This window comes from Nannobrachium achirus (genome assembly GCF_963921795.1).
Source record: "Nannobrachium achirus genome assembly, chromosome: 13".
Classification (NCBI taxonomy): Eukaryota; Metazoa; Chordata; class Actinopteri; order Myctophiformes; family Myctophidae; genus Nannobrachium; species Nannobrachium achirus.
In genome coordinates, this window is record NC_137833.1 from 11,020,622 (window position 1) to 11,036,356 (window position 15,735).

Genomic DNA, 15,735 nt, shown 5'->3' on the forward strand with positions numbered 1-15,735 from the left:
CCGCATTGCCCATTTCTTGCCTCAGATGTTTTCAGAAACATAATTTATTCTTTAGCTTTAAAAAAATAGAATGTGAATATGCTACAGCAGCGTTTCTCAAACTTTCAAATGAACTCTGACAGTGTACAAATGGAACCAAATGGAATCTGACGCCCTCAATGTTAGTTATATCTCCAACTTCCTCTGGGTCGCTATCCTCACTCTCCAGCTGTAACCCCCGACAGCTGCATGACTGGCTGGAGGGTCCTTGCTTAACCCATTTACTATAGGCCTAAATCAGAAATTAGCCTACAAAAACAAATATGTTGCTACATACTGTACATGTACTGTAAACCCCTCCCATACACTAAAATGTGTTCCCGGCCTGAATGGGCTAAACTGCTTCATCAGGTCCTCTATCTCTGTCATCAACTTCTGAGCATTAGATAACAATTTATCTGGCATGAAGTGACATATCTGGAGTCTGTCCTCACATTCCTTTTTTTTTGTTATTTGGTTCCATTTGTACACTGTCAGAGTTACAGACCTGTATGGGTCGATTTAGACCACCCCTAAAGGAACACACAAAGTCCCTGGAATCCACTTTGAGAACCACTGTGCTACAATATATATATTTACATTCAACATACAGCCTGCTGACGTAAGAAAAAAAACAAAAAAAAAACAGAATATATGCCGTCTTCTTTTTGGGGCCTATATCACAATGTCCCCATTATGTCTGCAGAAATGCTCTTAAAAGGGTGAAAAAACATCTCTCATTTCAGCTCGTCTTTGCTCGTTGTTGAATGATCATAGATTTCATACCGGCCACTAATACCTCATGGATCAAAATGCCATCGCTCTTTGCAGTTTTAACCTTTTTAACAAGCTTATAGCAATAAATTATATAAAATGTTTTTTTTTGGGCGGGAGAGGGGAGAATTATTCTCTGCTTTTTTTACTCTTGGGCTTCTTGGCGTTTCCGTGCCACTTTGGCTCGTGTGCAGGAGGAGACCTGCCGCCGCCGCTGCTGTTATTGTTGGTGATGGCGTTGTCCGAGGACCCCACGGTCACCACGGCCACGTCCGTGGTCCGCCGGCGGTGGCCCAGGCTCTGCTCGTGGGCCTTCAGGAAGGTGAGCAGGCGGAAATGTTTGCCGCACTCCTTGCAGCTGTACGGCATCTCTCCGGTGTGAATGGTCTTGTGCCTCATGAAGCTGGTGGACGTGTTGAAGGTCTTCTCGCAGGTGGTGCACTTGTAGGGCTTCTCTCCCGTGTGCGTGTACTTGTGGTCCCTCAGCGTCTCTTTCAACCGGTAGCTCTTCCCGCAGATCTCACAGCTGAATGGCTTTTCCCCCGTGTGCGTCTTCTTGTGCAGCTTGTACTGCGAGGCGTTCAGGAACTTCTTGCCGCAGGTGTCGCAGGTGAACAGCGCGTGCTTGTGCGGCAGCTCCTCGGGCGGGAGCTCGTGCGAGTGCTTGCTGATCATGTGGTTCTTCAGGCCCCGGTAGCTCTTGCCGCAGATGGAGCAGAGCTGCTTCTCGTCCGTGTGGATGGCGTTGTGGGCCCGCAGGTTCTCCGCCTGCGTGAAGCCCTTGCCGCAGAACGAGCACTGGTACGGCCGCACCTCCTTGTGCACCTGCTTGTGCCGCGTCAGGTGGCACGCGTGGTAGAAGCTCTTGCCGCACACGTCGCACGTGAAGGTCTTGTCGAAGTGGGTGAGCCGGTGCGTCTTGAGGAGGCTGACGCAGGGGTAGCCCTTGCCGCAGATGTCGCAGTGGCAGGTCTTCTCGCCCGTGTGCCGCGACTTCACGTGCACGTTGAGGTGAGCCCGGTGGCTGAAGCTCTTCTCGCAATACTCGCAGTTGTACGGCAGGACGCCGTGGACCTTAAGAATAATAAATAGGATCGGATTATTATGAACCTACAAATAAACTCTTTATTAAATATAATACATTGAAATTCCATGATATAGTAGCATTGAGAACAGTTTTGTTGGCATTTAAGGCGCTATAGAAGTCACTTCCATGCTGCAGTTTTTCCAAAAGAAAGAAAACCGGTATGAGCTGAGGGACAAATTCATATTTCAAGTACAGAACAAAGAACAAATATTAAAAAAAGATGTGCATCTGCAAAAGAATTATGGATTAATTGTGATAACAACTTAAAAACATGCAGTTGTTCAATCTTCATGTTCAAGAAAATGTTTAAAATTAATACAGCAGTAAGTAAATAAATATAAAACCTTATTATAAATGATACATTTATATTTTAGTATGTGAAACCTATTTTGTTTTGTTATCGTTTTTTGTATTGTTTGTTTTACACAACACTGATATAGTTTTTGATTTAAGTAGAATACATGAAAAAAGGGTAAGCACTATAAGCTAAGGCTTCAGCTTACACCTTTTCTTTATTTTCATTTTGTTTTGTTTAATGTTTTAACCTTGTAAATGCTTTAAGACCAAAATAAAATCTATTCATTGATACCTTCAGCTCGTGCTCGCGGAGGTTGGGGACGCTGGTGAAGAGCTCGCCACAGGTCTTGCACTCAGGGTGCGCCTTCCCCTGGTGCTCGGTGAGCCGCTCCAGGCTGGGGAAGATCATGGTGCACTTTGGACACTGATGCTGGAACTCCTGCTTGATGGCTGCGTCCTTCTTCCTCTTGCCTCCGCCACTGGTCGTTTTCTTGACTTTCCTTCTCTTGCGCTGCGTGGCGCTGCCGGCGTTCTCCTCGTCCGCGGAGGCCGGGGACGAGGGCGGTGGCGAGGAGGGCCGGGCGTAGACGTGGTCGGTGCACTCGGGCGGGCTGGGAGGGGGCGCGTAGTCCTCGTCGTTGACATCGTCGTCTTCGGGACTGCTTCCCGAGTCTTCGTCCACTGTGACTTCGAGTTCTATGAATACAATTAGCTTAAGTACTATAACATTAACATTACATCTCCATATTTATCTTTGCGCGGCTGTAGCTCAAGAGGTAGAGCAGGTTGGCCAATGACCCATGGGTCGGCGGTTCAAATCCCGGCTCCTCCTGTCTACATGTCTAAGAGTCCTTGGTTGGTGCCTTGCATGGTTTCCACCGCTAATGGTGTATGAATGTGTGTGTGAATGGGTGAATGTAATGCACATTGTAAAGCGCTTTGGATAAAAGCGCTATATAAATGCACCATTTACCATTTTTGTTCTCGTAAATTGCCGCCCTACTAGCTTAAATACTACAGCGTCACACAAAAGTATCATAGCAAGATCTACAAGCTCGAAACACAGGGCGAAGTGACAAGTTTTGGGCTTGCGTTTCGAAAATATTTCCAAGTTAATGACATGCAATCAATATGCATTTTATGTGGCACAAAAAAGTGTTTTGAATATAATGGGAAGTAATTTCAAAAAGGAATATTGTCCTAACCTTTGCTAAATCTGTGACATGCCTTTAGATGTGAGACATGGAGTCTTCAGACAGTCTTTTAAAAGCATTTTCGAAATGTAGTCATGGTCTTGCAGGGTATTGGAAGCATAAGAGTCCATTTACGATTCGTGAGAAAGTGTCGTAGACATATTGAGAGCTTGTAGATAGGCTACTTTCACTGCCAAACATGCTTCCATAGAGGCACTGGAGTAAAGTAACTAAGTACATTTACTGTACTGTACTTAAGTACAGTTTAGATGTATTTGCTTTACTTGAGTATTTCCAATTTCCAATACTTTTACTTCTACTCCATTACATCTTGGATCCTAATTTATACATTGACTGTTTGAAAATAGCTGATCTACAAGCTCACAACGTTGCGACCCTTGTAGATCTGACAACCTGCGGGCTACATCATGTTTGCCATGTCAGTATTTCTCTTACCAGTGTCACACTTCTTGGACAACACCAGTGGACTCTTCTTGTCAGTCACTGCTGGATTCTAGAAGACAAAAACGTGGAAAATTAAACTTAATACCTGTATCTATGTGTTTACTGTATGCCATTAAGACAGGGAAAACCTAACCTACTGTATACCCATCAATAAAGGCAGAAAAAGCCTTTAAAAAAAAAAGACAGGGAAAACCTACAGTATAATTTGTTATACAGTACCTTTAAAACTGGGAAAACATCTTTTCAGATCATTTCAGATGATACAAGTGTATGCAACCTTTTTGAAAAAAAAAAAGTGCTGTGTATTCATTTTCTAGATAGTCAGTGTGCCATGTCAATATACTTGATTTGATTGATTTCATTTTCATTAGACTCTCCCAGAGCCGTATATAGAGTTATGACACTTGCGTCGACTCCCATAGAAAGCGTGGAAAGCCTATTTACTCTATGGTGGGAAGCTTACGCATGCGCACGCATGGAGCCTGTTCTCATTCCTAGCTAGCCTCTGCTGCTCTTCAGCCCTGTCCGCCCCCATTATAACCGAGGCATTTTCACTCGCTGGTAAGTAGACTAAATCACGTCTTTTTCACCCTTTTAATAATGTTATCTACCTTGGAGAGGCCCGTGAATGCGTTAACATGGTGAAAAAGATGTGATTTAGTCTACTTACCAGCGAGTGAAAATACCTCGGCTAGAATGGGGGCGGACGGGGCAGGAGAGGAGCAGAGGCTCGCTAGGAATGAGAACGGCTCCATGAGACGGCACTTCCGGTCTGCGGCGAGTTCAAAGCGTGACGCCACTCTCCCTAGAACACACTGGACTCTCCTATCTCCCCGACTCCCTCCCCAGTCAAAGTTCAGAATTGTAATGAATGTAGAATTATGTGCAGGATGTAATTTGCTGCAAATTAGGTGACTTAATTTAATTGACCACGTTTAAAACAATATTTGATTTTAAAATATAGATCCTCTCTCACACACTTCCGCCAGTGTGCCAGTGATCACCCTCCCCTGTGCCAATGTTGGCACCCGTGCCTAAGGTTGCTTACCCCTGGTATATAGCAACTGGAATTTTGTTAAATTGTTTGATTAAAATGATATACATTTCTGAAATGTTTTGAAAACTAGCCTCAGGTCTAAATGGGCTTTCCATGGTTTCAAGGGAAGAGAAAGTTATACTGACCCCACAAATCAAGATAAACGTCTGGGCCTCTGGTTGGCGTGGTGCACTGTTGTCTTTTCCTGAAACACACACAAAAACAAAAAGAATCTGTCCCGTTGTCTCTTTATGTAATGTTAAGCGCCGTCCAAACATTTGCGACAGTTATCGTGTCCGTGTTGTTTGAGAATGAGGGGGGGATGGGTGGGTCCAATTCATTGTCAATGAAGGTCACGTGGTTTTTTGTTGTTGCCGTGTCTCTTGGCCAAAAGACAGCCTTCTGTTGAGCAAGAGACACGGCAACGACAATGAATTGGACACCCCCTCCCCCCTCATTCTCAAACGATACGGAGAAGATGTCTCACGCATATATGTGATTGCGGCCTTATAATTGCAATGTGTAACGTGTTGAAGTATGTAATGTTATTATTAATAATAAGAATTCATGAAAGTCAGTACGATTCACCCATTTAGGCCTGAACGCAAATCTGTGTCACTTTAGATTCTAACCACTTTAACCATTATTTTATGCTTTAAAAAATAGCAGATATACAAGCTCACAGCGCTTGTAGATCTGCTATTTTTGAAAAATCTGGAACATTTTGATTAAGTCTTTGAATATTCTTTACCCGATTCTATAAATGTATTCTAAATCCTTCTTCTGAATCAGTGTTTCTCAAACTTTTTCATGTCAAGGACCCCCAAAATTAATTGTATTTGGCCGCAGACCCCCATCTCAAAATATGTTATTCCAGGGACCACCCAGAAGCAAATGTTTGAGTTACAAATGATCGCTTTTAAATATATATATTCAAAGACTTGCCAAAAGACTCATACTCTTTCAAAAATAGCAGCTCTACAAGCTCGCAGTGCAGCACCTTTGAGCTTGTATACCTGCTATTTCTCAATAGTTAAAGCATTAAATAATTCTAGGCCTAAATGGGTTAATTCATGAAAGTCAGTAACAAATAACAATTCACATAAATCAAACGTTTCTGACCTAGTGGTGCCTGTACTGCGCTCAGGTCTTCCTCTGTCTGACAGGACTTGTTTAATTTGATTGAAGGCGGATCGTGCTGTTTGGTTGCGGCTGACACCAGCTCAACGATCCTCAGTATCTTGTCGATGGCCTCCACACACAACTCATCCACCAGGGCATCCAGTTCTTCCTGAAACAATAAAACAAAGCACATTCCAGGGGTGCAAGACAGAAAACCGTTTGTGTGACCGGAGACATCTCAAAATCAGTGGTGAAATATTATGATTTACTTCAGGGTTTCCCAAAGTGGGTACCGTAGCACCCTAGGGTGCCGTGAATGCAAGTCCAGGGGTGTCTCAGATTAATGTAATATTTGGAAATTCTTAAATAACATTTCACTATGCTTACTAAAACAGACCTGATTTGCACTGTACTTGAGTTCTTTTTCAATCTATACCGACTCTTCACCAAAAATAGAAAGCATTGTGAGCTTGGCAATTTGCTATTTTCAAACTATTTTGTACACATTTGAAAACTAGTGAAATGATTGATTGATTGATTGATTGATAGAAGACTTTATTAGAAGTTTGCATAGGAAAAGGTATAGTTTCATTAAAGTACAGTTCACTGGTACACGGTCAACTAAATAAAAGGATAAACACCTCGAGGTCTCCAATCTCTCCATTGGGGTCCTTTTTAAACAGGACATTCTGCATAATGAATACTTTTACTTTTGGTACTTTAAGTACATGTTGATGCCATTTAATACTTCTGTACTTTTACTCAAGTCAATCAGTATTTCTAGGGTACAGATACTTTTACTCAAGTAAAAAAAAGTGAGTACTTCTTCCAGCTGTAACCTACAGTGAACACATGGAACCAAGTTAGATTATGCATAATGAATACTTTTACTTTTGGTACTTTAAGTACATTTTGATGCCAATACTTCTGTACTTTTACTCAAGTGAAATTTGAATACCGAACGCGAACGTGTAACTGAGTATTTCTAGCCTATTCTACACCAGTGGTTCTCAAAGTGGATTTCAGGGACTCTGTGGGTTCCTTTATGGGGGTCTAAATTGACCCATGCAAGTCTGGGTCCATTTGGTTCCATTTGTACACTGTCAGAGTTAATGGGAGACCTTGAAGTTTGAGAAACACTGTTCTAGGGTATTGATACTTTTACTTGAGTAAAAGTACTTCTTCATCCAGCAGTAACCCTGACAGTGAACACATGGAACCTCACAAGTGTTGAGAATGAAACAAAAGTTTGAGAACAACTGAATTAATCCAACTTCAATAAAAAATTAAAATATAAAAAGAGAAACTTCAGCTAAAGCTGTAGCCTGTTAGCATAACAACAACAACACTTACCTCATTTCCCTGAGCCTGTTTGTTTAAAGTGCACTTCTCTGCCGCCGTTATGATCTCAGTGACCACAGACTTGGCCAGGTTGTTGACCACGGAGCTCAGCTCATTCTTGAAGGAAGCGGTGTCCAGCATGTTGAGGCTTTTATGTTTATATTTCATAGAGAAGAAGCCTGGACGGAGCTTTAGCTTAACGCCGGCTAGCCGTTAGCCTGTTAGCCGTTAGCCTGTTAGCAGCAGATGCGTCATTCACAACAAGCTGCCTTCCGCCGGAAACGAATCGCTTCTGTTCTTTTGGTGCCTTCAAAATAAAATGTTACCTTTTGGACGATGGACAAAGGCGTGTATCTATTCTGCATCTAGCTTAAGGCAAGACCCCACATACATTCAAAGTGAACATTTGTAACTCAAATATTTGCTTCTGGGGGGTCCCTGGAACAAAATATTTTGAGATGGGCGTCCGCGACCAAATACATATAATTTTCGGGCGGTCTTTGACATGACAAAGTTTGAGAACCACGATACAAAAATACTTACGTTGCTATATCAAACTTTGTCATGTCAAGGACCCCTACACCTAAAATGATATGTAGGGCCTATTTGGCCGCGGACCCCAATCTCAAAATATGTTGTTCCAGGCTAGGGACCCCCAGAACGCAAAGATTTTAGATAAATGTTCATAAATTTGGGTCTTGCCCTAAAGCTAGATGCAGAATAGATACACGCGTCAGGGAGCGGAAGTCATGCTAGTAGTGGACATGACATGAGTGTGTGTGATGTTGTTGTTATTGCTAGCCTAGCTACAGCGGCTACATCATAACATACATAAAGTTGTCAGTATGTTTGACACGATGTATTTAAAGGACGAAGTCTCGTCTATTGTGAACAGCCTAGCGAAGTCCATTGTCACAGAGATAATGACTGAGAAGTGCACTTTAAGACAAGGAAACGAGGTAATGTTATGGACAACTTTATAGCTGCATTTTGAAGTAACAAATATTTACCATTCATTTAAACTAACCTACTATAATATATAACAATCTCTTTATACGTGTTTTGGCTTACTTTTAAATTCAAAGAGGCTTCATTGCCAATAAAGCATGTGAGGTTTGATATGAAGCTCACAATCTGATTGAATACTTTGTTAACAGTTTGCAAAATATACAGTTGTTGTATGATTATGTAAATATGCTAAAAGGATAACACAAAAGCTCCTATAGGGCTTTTTTCCATTGTGGTCCTGTGTATTTTATTCAATTCATCTAAACATTTAAAGACATACAATAATAATAGTAAAGTATTCAATCAATCAATCAATCAAAAATAACAATGACAATACAATGCGTCACGTGAGTCTTGTAGATTCAGACTATTTCTGAAAAGTTTGCACAGGGCTTATAGAGCATTCATTTTCGCCATAGACTTTTACAAAAGCCTCGAACCAAGCCATCGAGGATGGAGGTGAATCATGACCATATAACCTTTTTTTCTATGAAAAGAACATTTTGAAAATCGCTAAACAAAGAGTAGTTATTAAATGTAGTATATAAAATAATGTAATATTAAAATATGTTTTCACATAGGATCAAAGGTTATATGATCATGATTCACCTCCATCCTGGATGGCTTGGTTCGAGGCTTAACATAATTGTTATAAATATATTTGTAAAAGTCTATGGCGAAAATGAATGGGGAATATTAAATGACCCCAGCAATCCACTTCCGCTGCGACGCTCTATATGTGGTTTAACTGCTGAGAACCCACTCAAGGACCCCTGGGTGTCCTATGGGTGTCCCCTCTGGGTCCCTGGACTCCACTTTGAGAACCACTGATCTACTTGGTTACTGTTTCTGATCCATTGCTAATTCATAATCATGAACCTTATTTATTGCATGTTGTTTGTCTGTGCATGCCTTCTGTTTATTGACTTGTTGCGAGTCGCAACAAGTCAATTAGGGTCGCACGTTACTATGAAAAGCCCCACCAGCCCCTCTGTCCATAACGTCACACTTTTGCCCTTACTCTTATCTCCGCCACCATTGCCCCTATCCATGCGAAACTTTGCACACATACTCCTTGGCTGGCAAATCACAACCTCTGCCCCTGATTTCTCACATGGCCCTCTTCTAGTAGCCAGCTGACACTTCAGTCCGCACATCACCACCCCCTGCTGGTGGGTGGTGTGTAGTGTGGACTGAAGCTGCACATATTTTATTTTATTTCGAGTGCGCCCAAAGAGCGGGCGCATTGAATGGGCCAATCAGGGTTGTATGCTTGGGGCACGTGGTGTGGCTGCTCCGGTCCCAGCCCCCTCCAAACAGAGCTCTTGAGCTCACGTGAGACTCGCTCGTGGACTCTGATTGGTGTCCTCTGCCCACGTGAGAGTCTAGTGGACTCTGATTGGTCCGTGAAAACTGTCATGGCGGAGTCAGACTCGACTCGTATTATTTGAATAAACTATGAAATAGTGCCGTTTCTTCACGTTTTAATACCATTTTGCACTAACGTAAACATGCAGACATATAATATGTTATGAGAAATAACGTATTTTTGCAATGTCACGCCACGTCGCGCGTGTGTGTATGTGTGTGTGTGTGTGTGTGTGTGACGTCAATAGGCTTTAGCCCCCCCCCGCCGAAATAGAATGTCTGCCCTCAATTTCAGACTCTAATCCCAAAACGAAGTGTGTGATTGAGTCGGACGCTAGCAGTCAGGCAACTCTTCTAGTGCCACCATCAAGCCGATTTTTGCAACACAGATTTTTGGACACTGCTCCTACAGATTTTGGCCTGAAATCACGCAAAGCGGTACACAGTATCTCGATCTAAAGTCATGTCATCAACATGGATCTGTCCCATTTCCCATTTCCCCTCCTGATTGGCTACAATTGCCTTCTAAAGTTTGTGTATGCGACCTGACGGTTGATTATCTCCCGATTAGGGAGTCTTACTGGTTCTATGTTCCTTATTTCTACTCTGCTCATCTCTATTCCAAACTCAAAGTTGGAATAGGCAGGGGTTGATACTATAAGGTCTCAGAGACACTTGCACAGGTCACAGGACAGCAAGCACAGGTCAAAGGTCATGCCCACTTGCCCGAAATGTGAATCCAACAGGATAAAGTTAAATGTCCATCTTTTGACAGAGTAAATGCAATGCAGCAGCTGACACTAATCAACACACCTCACATCAAAGGCAGATTGTCGACAGTCACTTTGCAAAACAGAATGAGCTCAACTGCTACTTGTGAAAATGTATCAATGTTCTGCATGAATGGCCAATCATTTTTAATGAAGACGGTTGCTTCCCCACTTTCAACTGCAGCTTTAGCACCACACTACACAACACTACACCACAAAAATATCTACATTTTCCAATACACAAAAGTACCCTTATCGGTAAGAAACAAATTGACTATTTTAACTGATTATAATACAATATAAATGTGTATTACAACTATCCTATAATACACTATAATGGATTATAACTGGGATTATAATACACTATAAAGTATTTGTGTAATATTACTATGATAATTATAATACACTATAATAGATTATAACAGTGATTATAACACCAATATAATCTATTATCATGTATTACAACTATATCCTGGTGGTCTAAAAATGATAAGTCAGTGAGTGATCAGTCAGTATTAAGTGTTTGGCCCTGTTTGTCCTCGCTCAGACCTAGTCTGGATTGGATACTCAGTAGAGGTCGCTAAATGATCTCGCCCTCTCTCTACTTTTTAGTACCATGTTTAGTACCACTTTAGCCTCGAACAGAGTCGGGTCCGCGGTGGAAGGCTATCCACTGCGGTGTAGTGCGGTGTACTCTTTTTGAGCGTTAACGTTGTAGTTTTATGACTCAAAAAGACTACACCGCGTTGGATAGCCTTCCACCGCGGACCCGACTATGTTCGAGGCTTTTCACACCACTCTACCCAGGTCCTTGTAGTGGAAGACCTGGCACACTTTTATGCCTTTTACTTTGTTGTACTCTGTGCTCTGTTTTATTGTTTCAGGAAGAACTGGATGCCCTGGTGGATGAGTTGTGTGTGGAGGCCATCGACCAGATACTGAGGATCGTTGAGCTGGCAACCACGGCAACCAAACAGCACCATCCACCTTCAATGGAATTAAACAAGTCCTCTCAGACAGAAGAAGACTTGAATATTGTAGAAGGTCAGACGGGATCAATGTTTGTTTAACCAGGTGTTGTCCTGTTGTAGCCTACTGTACTGTTGTACTGGGTTGTTGAACTAGAATCATTGGTTCTATATAAACAGGCGTGGTCTTGTTGTACTGTGTTCCTTAAAATTGTGTTTTTCATCGGAAGGATGAGAGAAAATGCTATGTGAAATATTTTTAGATAAGATGGATAATATGATCTATATTGTTTGCTGACAAATAAATGTAAGGGGTAAAATAGTTGTCCTGACTAAAATTAGACAAAAATGTCGTCAGTTTTTGTCGACTAAAATGAGATTAACTAAAACAACGTTGTCTTGGACTAAACTAAGGCTCGAATTTTAGTCGACTAAAACTTGACTAAATAAAGACAGGATGAGGTTGACTAAATGTGATGAAAACTAACAAGGGCGATTGAAGCTGGACTAAAGACTGACATTAAATAAAAAATGGCTCATAAAATTAACACCAGTGAGTGTGAGTGTGTGTGTGTGTGTGTGTGTGTGTGTGTGTGTGTGTGTGTGTGTGTGTGTGTGTGTGTGTGTGTGTGTGTGTGTGTGTGTGTGTGTGTGTGTGTGTGTGTGTGTGTGTGTGTGTGTGTGTGTGCGTGCGTGCGCGTGTACGTGTGTGTGCGCGTGTGGGTGCGTCTGTGTTGTTTTCAGAAGAACAAACCAGTGCGTCCGAGAAAAGTGTTCCACAACAACCAACAGTCAAGACAATTATCGTGATCTGTAGGGTGAGTGCTGCTAATATCTTTCCTCAAAGCATGGATGAGCGTTTGCAATAACCCTAACCCCTGTTTCACCTTGTAGAGTGGAGTCCACTGCCTAATGCAGCCTGTTTTCCCTATTTTACCTTGTAGAGTGCACTGCCTAATGCAGTTTATTTTTCCCTGTTTCACCTTGTAGAGTGCACTGCCTAATTCCAAGGAGCCACTGCTGTCAACAGAGAACCATGACTCTGGTAAGAACAAGTGGTCACTGGACGCTGACCACATTCAGGAGGTCAACCCACTTAGACCTGTTGAACCTATATGTTGTAATACCTTTCATTTAGACCTGTTGCACCTATATGTTGTAATACCTTTCATTTAGACCTGTTGCACCTATACGATACATTGTTAAACCTTTAAACGTCTCTGTGTCATTTTAGGTGTTGCTATATTGGCTATTGCTGTTGTCATCTCCATAGATAATTAATGCCAGACTTATCTTACTTACAGCTTCACACAAGCATTTGAGTCTCTGCCGGTCATCAAGTTATTGGCTTAAAATAAAATGTGACAATAACAAAACAAATCTCCGTGAGTTTGAGGCTTAATGGGGTGAACTACTCATTTAAGCAAAGGAAACACATTATAAAAGGACAAAGCATCGATGGTAACCTTTTCAAGTGCAGTGATTGTCGTTTACAAAATACGGAGATGCCCGTTGAAACACTCCCCATAGTTCACTGATTGGTCCAACTTCCGGCTGTTGAGCTCAAATGATTCTCAGTGTATGTGGTCCAGAATAAAAGATCAGTCCATATTGTATCCGACCACCAAACCTTTCATCGGAAAAGGTCCGGTTCAACTACAAAATGACGTCACTCGCAACTTCTGAAAAGCATTAACCTGAATTTGAGTTCGGAAAGCTGCACGTCGGAAAGTCGGAACTCTCAGACGAAAGGTTCGGTAGTCGGAGACAGTATGGACAGCCATTAGGTATCTCATAGAGAAAACGGAACACTTTAGGTTATCTTAGCCTTTGTGAGGCTCACTTTCAAAAGTTTCGATGCTGTCCTTGCAGGAATAAACAAACCCATTGTCCCTGTGGACGAGGACCCAGAAGACATTCCTGATGACGAGGACTCTGTGTCCCCTCCCACCCCGACCGACCCCCAAGACCACGAGTACGCCCAGCTCTCGTCCCCGGTGTCCACAGACGACGAGAGCACCGGCAGCGCAGCATGGAACGGGAAGAGGAAAGGAAAGAAAATGCCCGGCAGACGCAGGAGAAAGAAGGCCCGAAGTAAGGCTCCAGAGCCCGTCAACCACCCGTGCACCAGGTGCACCGGGGTTTTCCCCAGCGCCGAGAGGCTCTCCGAGCACCAGAGGAAGGCCCATCGAGAGTGTAAGACCTGCGGGGAGTTCTTCCCCGGCATCATAAAGCTCCGGGAGCACGAGAGCAAGGTCCACGGGGTCCTGCCGCACAAGTGCGAATACTGCGACAAGAGCTTCAGCCACAAGGGCCACTACGACGTGCACGTGAAGTCGCGGCACACCGGAGAGAAGACCTGCCACTGCGACGTCTGCGGCAAGGGCTACCCCTCCGTCTCCTCCCTCAAGACGCACAAGCTCACCCACGCCAACAAGACCTTCACCTGCGACGTGTGCGGGAAGAGCTTCTACCAGGCTGGACACCTCGTGCGGCACAAGCTTGTGCACGAGGAGGTGAAGCCGTACACGTGCGACTTCTGTGGCAGGGGCTTCACGCAGGCGGAGAACCTGAAGAAGCACCGGGTCGTGCACACCGACGAAAAGCAGCTCTGCTCGCTCTGCGGCAAAAGCTACACGACGCGAGACGGCCTCAGGAACCACATGATCGGCAAGCACGCGCACGAACTCCCGCCCGAGGAGCTGCCGGCCGAAAAGAGAATCATCACCTGCGACACCTGCGGGAAGAAGTTCCTGCACCCGTCGCAGCACAAACTGCACATAAAGACGCACACGGGAGACAAGCCGTATCACTGCGAGGTCTGCGGGAAGTGCTATCGGCTGAAGCAGATGCTGATAGACCACAGGTTCAGCCACACGGGCGAACGACCGTACAAGTGCGCCGTCTGCGACAAGACGTTCAACACGCGCATCGGTTTCACGCGGCACAAGAACGCCCACACCGGGGAGCTGCCGTACCGCTGCGAGCTCTGCGGGAAGAGCTTCAACAGGATCACCAGTTTCACCAGGCACAAGAGCATCCATTCCGGAGAGATGCCGTACGGCTGCGAGGAGTGCGGCAAACAGTTCCGCCTGTTGACCTTCCTGAAGGCCCACGAGCAGACTCTGGCTCACCGGCAACGCATGGCGTCGGGCTTAGAAGCGGAGAATGACATTTAGACTCAAGAGACAGACTATCTGCACAAAGTGACAATTTAAGGACTTTTTAATACCTCTAAAATGACGAATTAAACATTGGCCAAATTGTCAAATATTAGAGGCAGAAATTGTGAAAATAGACAATCTACATGGTCGCAACACGAGTCGTGAGCATGTAGATCAGCTATTTTCACAATAGAACTGTGTTTATTAAAATGTAATGCCTCAACTCTTAGTGCTCGTCAGGGTGTTAAAATATGATTATTTTGGGGGTCGCGGCCTGAAAAGGTTAAGAACCACTGCTCTAGAGTAGGCTACACAGTAGGGATTGTCGGATTAAAATCTTATGCAGCAGAGATTTAAAAGATGTTGATGCTTTTCATTGTTTTTCTTATTGAATTGGTTAATTTATGTATTAAGTGACACAGTTATTTTTAAATTAATTTAAAATTATGATGCAAGGAATACAATGATGCTGTCATATACTGGAATGTGACCGACTTGAAAAGCTTTATTTTATTAAACATCTTTACTAAAGACATTTCTTCTTGTGAATATTTTCACAGGGCTTGGATGAATCCATTAAACCTTGGGGCATCTCAACGTTTCTTTTCACTAAATGTAAAAGATATATAATAAAGAATAAAAAATGCATGCTTTGGGAAATTATCTGAAAGGAACCGCCATACAATATTTGTGAAATGCTTCACAAATACTGAAAGTTTTCCACAAACTAACGCATTAAAAGCTGATCTGCAAGCTCACTACTCGTTGCGATGGTACTGTACAGGTTGCGAGCTTGTAGATTGTCTATTTTTCAAATATGGGGGGCTACTCGTGTGTGTGTGTGTGTATTGTATAATATTATTTTCCATGTAATATACAGACCACATTGATGTGGTCTGTGTCAAAAACTCCACTTGAGTGTATTTGGATAGTGATGATAATATTATGACATAAGTATCTGACAATGTGTAAAGTCACTGTGCCAACGTTTTTCTCTTTTCATTTCATAAAAAGTTAATAATTTGGACATAGTGTAGCTGGTTATTGCCTGACAGCAGAGGTAAGGGTCAGGTTTGAAGCAGAGTTTCCTGACAGATTAGAATTATTGAATGCTTTAACCAGTG

General features: G+C 43.1%; 2 protein-coding genes across 2 annotated transcripts; one reads left to right on the forward strand and one right to left on the reverse strand.

The window, feature by feature from the left end:
* Positions 1–341: 341 nt before the first annotated feature.
* Positions 342–7,474, reverse strand: LOC308297141 (uncharacterized protein; the record flags this gene model as incomplete). The annotated part of the gene is made up of 6 exons (XM_080740558.1): positions 342–1,866; positions 2,469–2,872; positions 3,826–3,883; positions 5,017–5,075; positions 5,993–6,161; positions 7,346–7,474. The coding sequence occupies 6 exons, from the start codon at positions 7,472–7,474 to the stop codon at positions 922–924; spliced, it is 1,764 nt and encodes a 587-aa protein (XP_080596684.1). The 3' UTR covers positions 342–921.
* Positions 7,475–8,119: 645 nt separating this feature from the next.
* LOC308296546 (uncharacterized protein) lies at positions 8,120–15,080 on the forward strand. Its single transcript, XM_080739841.1, has 5 exons — positions 8,120–8,292; positions 11,364–11,523; positions 12,192–12,265; positions 12,438–12,492; positions 13,320–15,080. Exons 1-5 carry the CDS (start codon positions 8,179–8,181, stop codon positions 14,624–14,626), a joined length of 1,710 nt encoding a protein of 569 aa, XP_080595967.1. The 5' UTR covers positions 8,120–8,178; the 3' UTR covers positions 14,627–15,080.
* Positions 15,081–15,735: the final 655 nt, after the last annotated feature.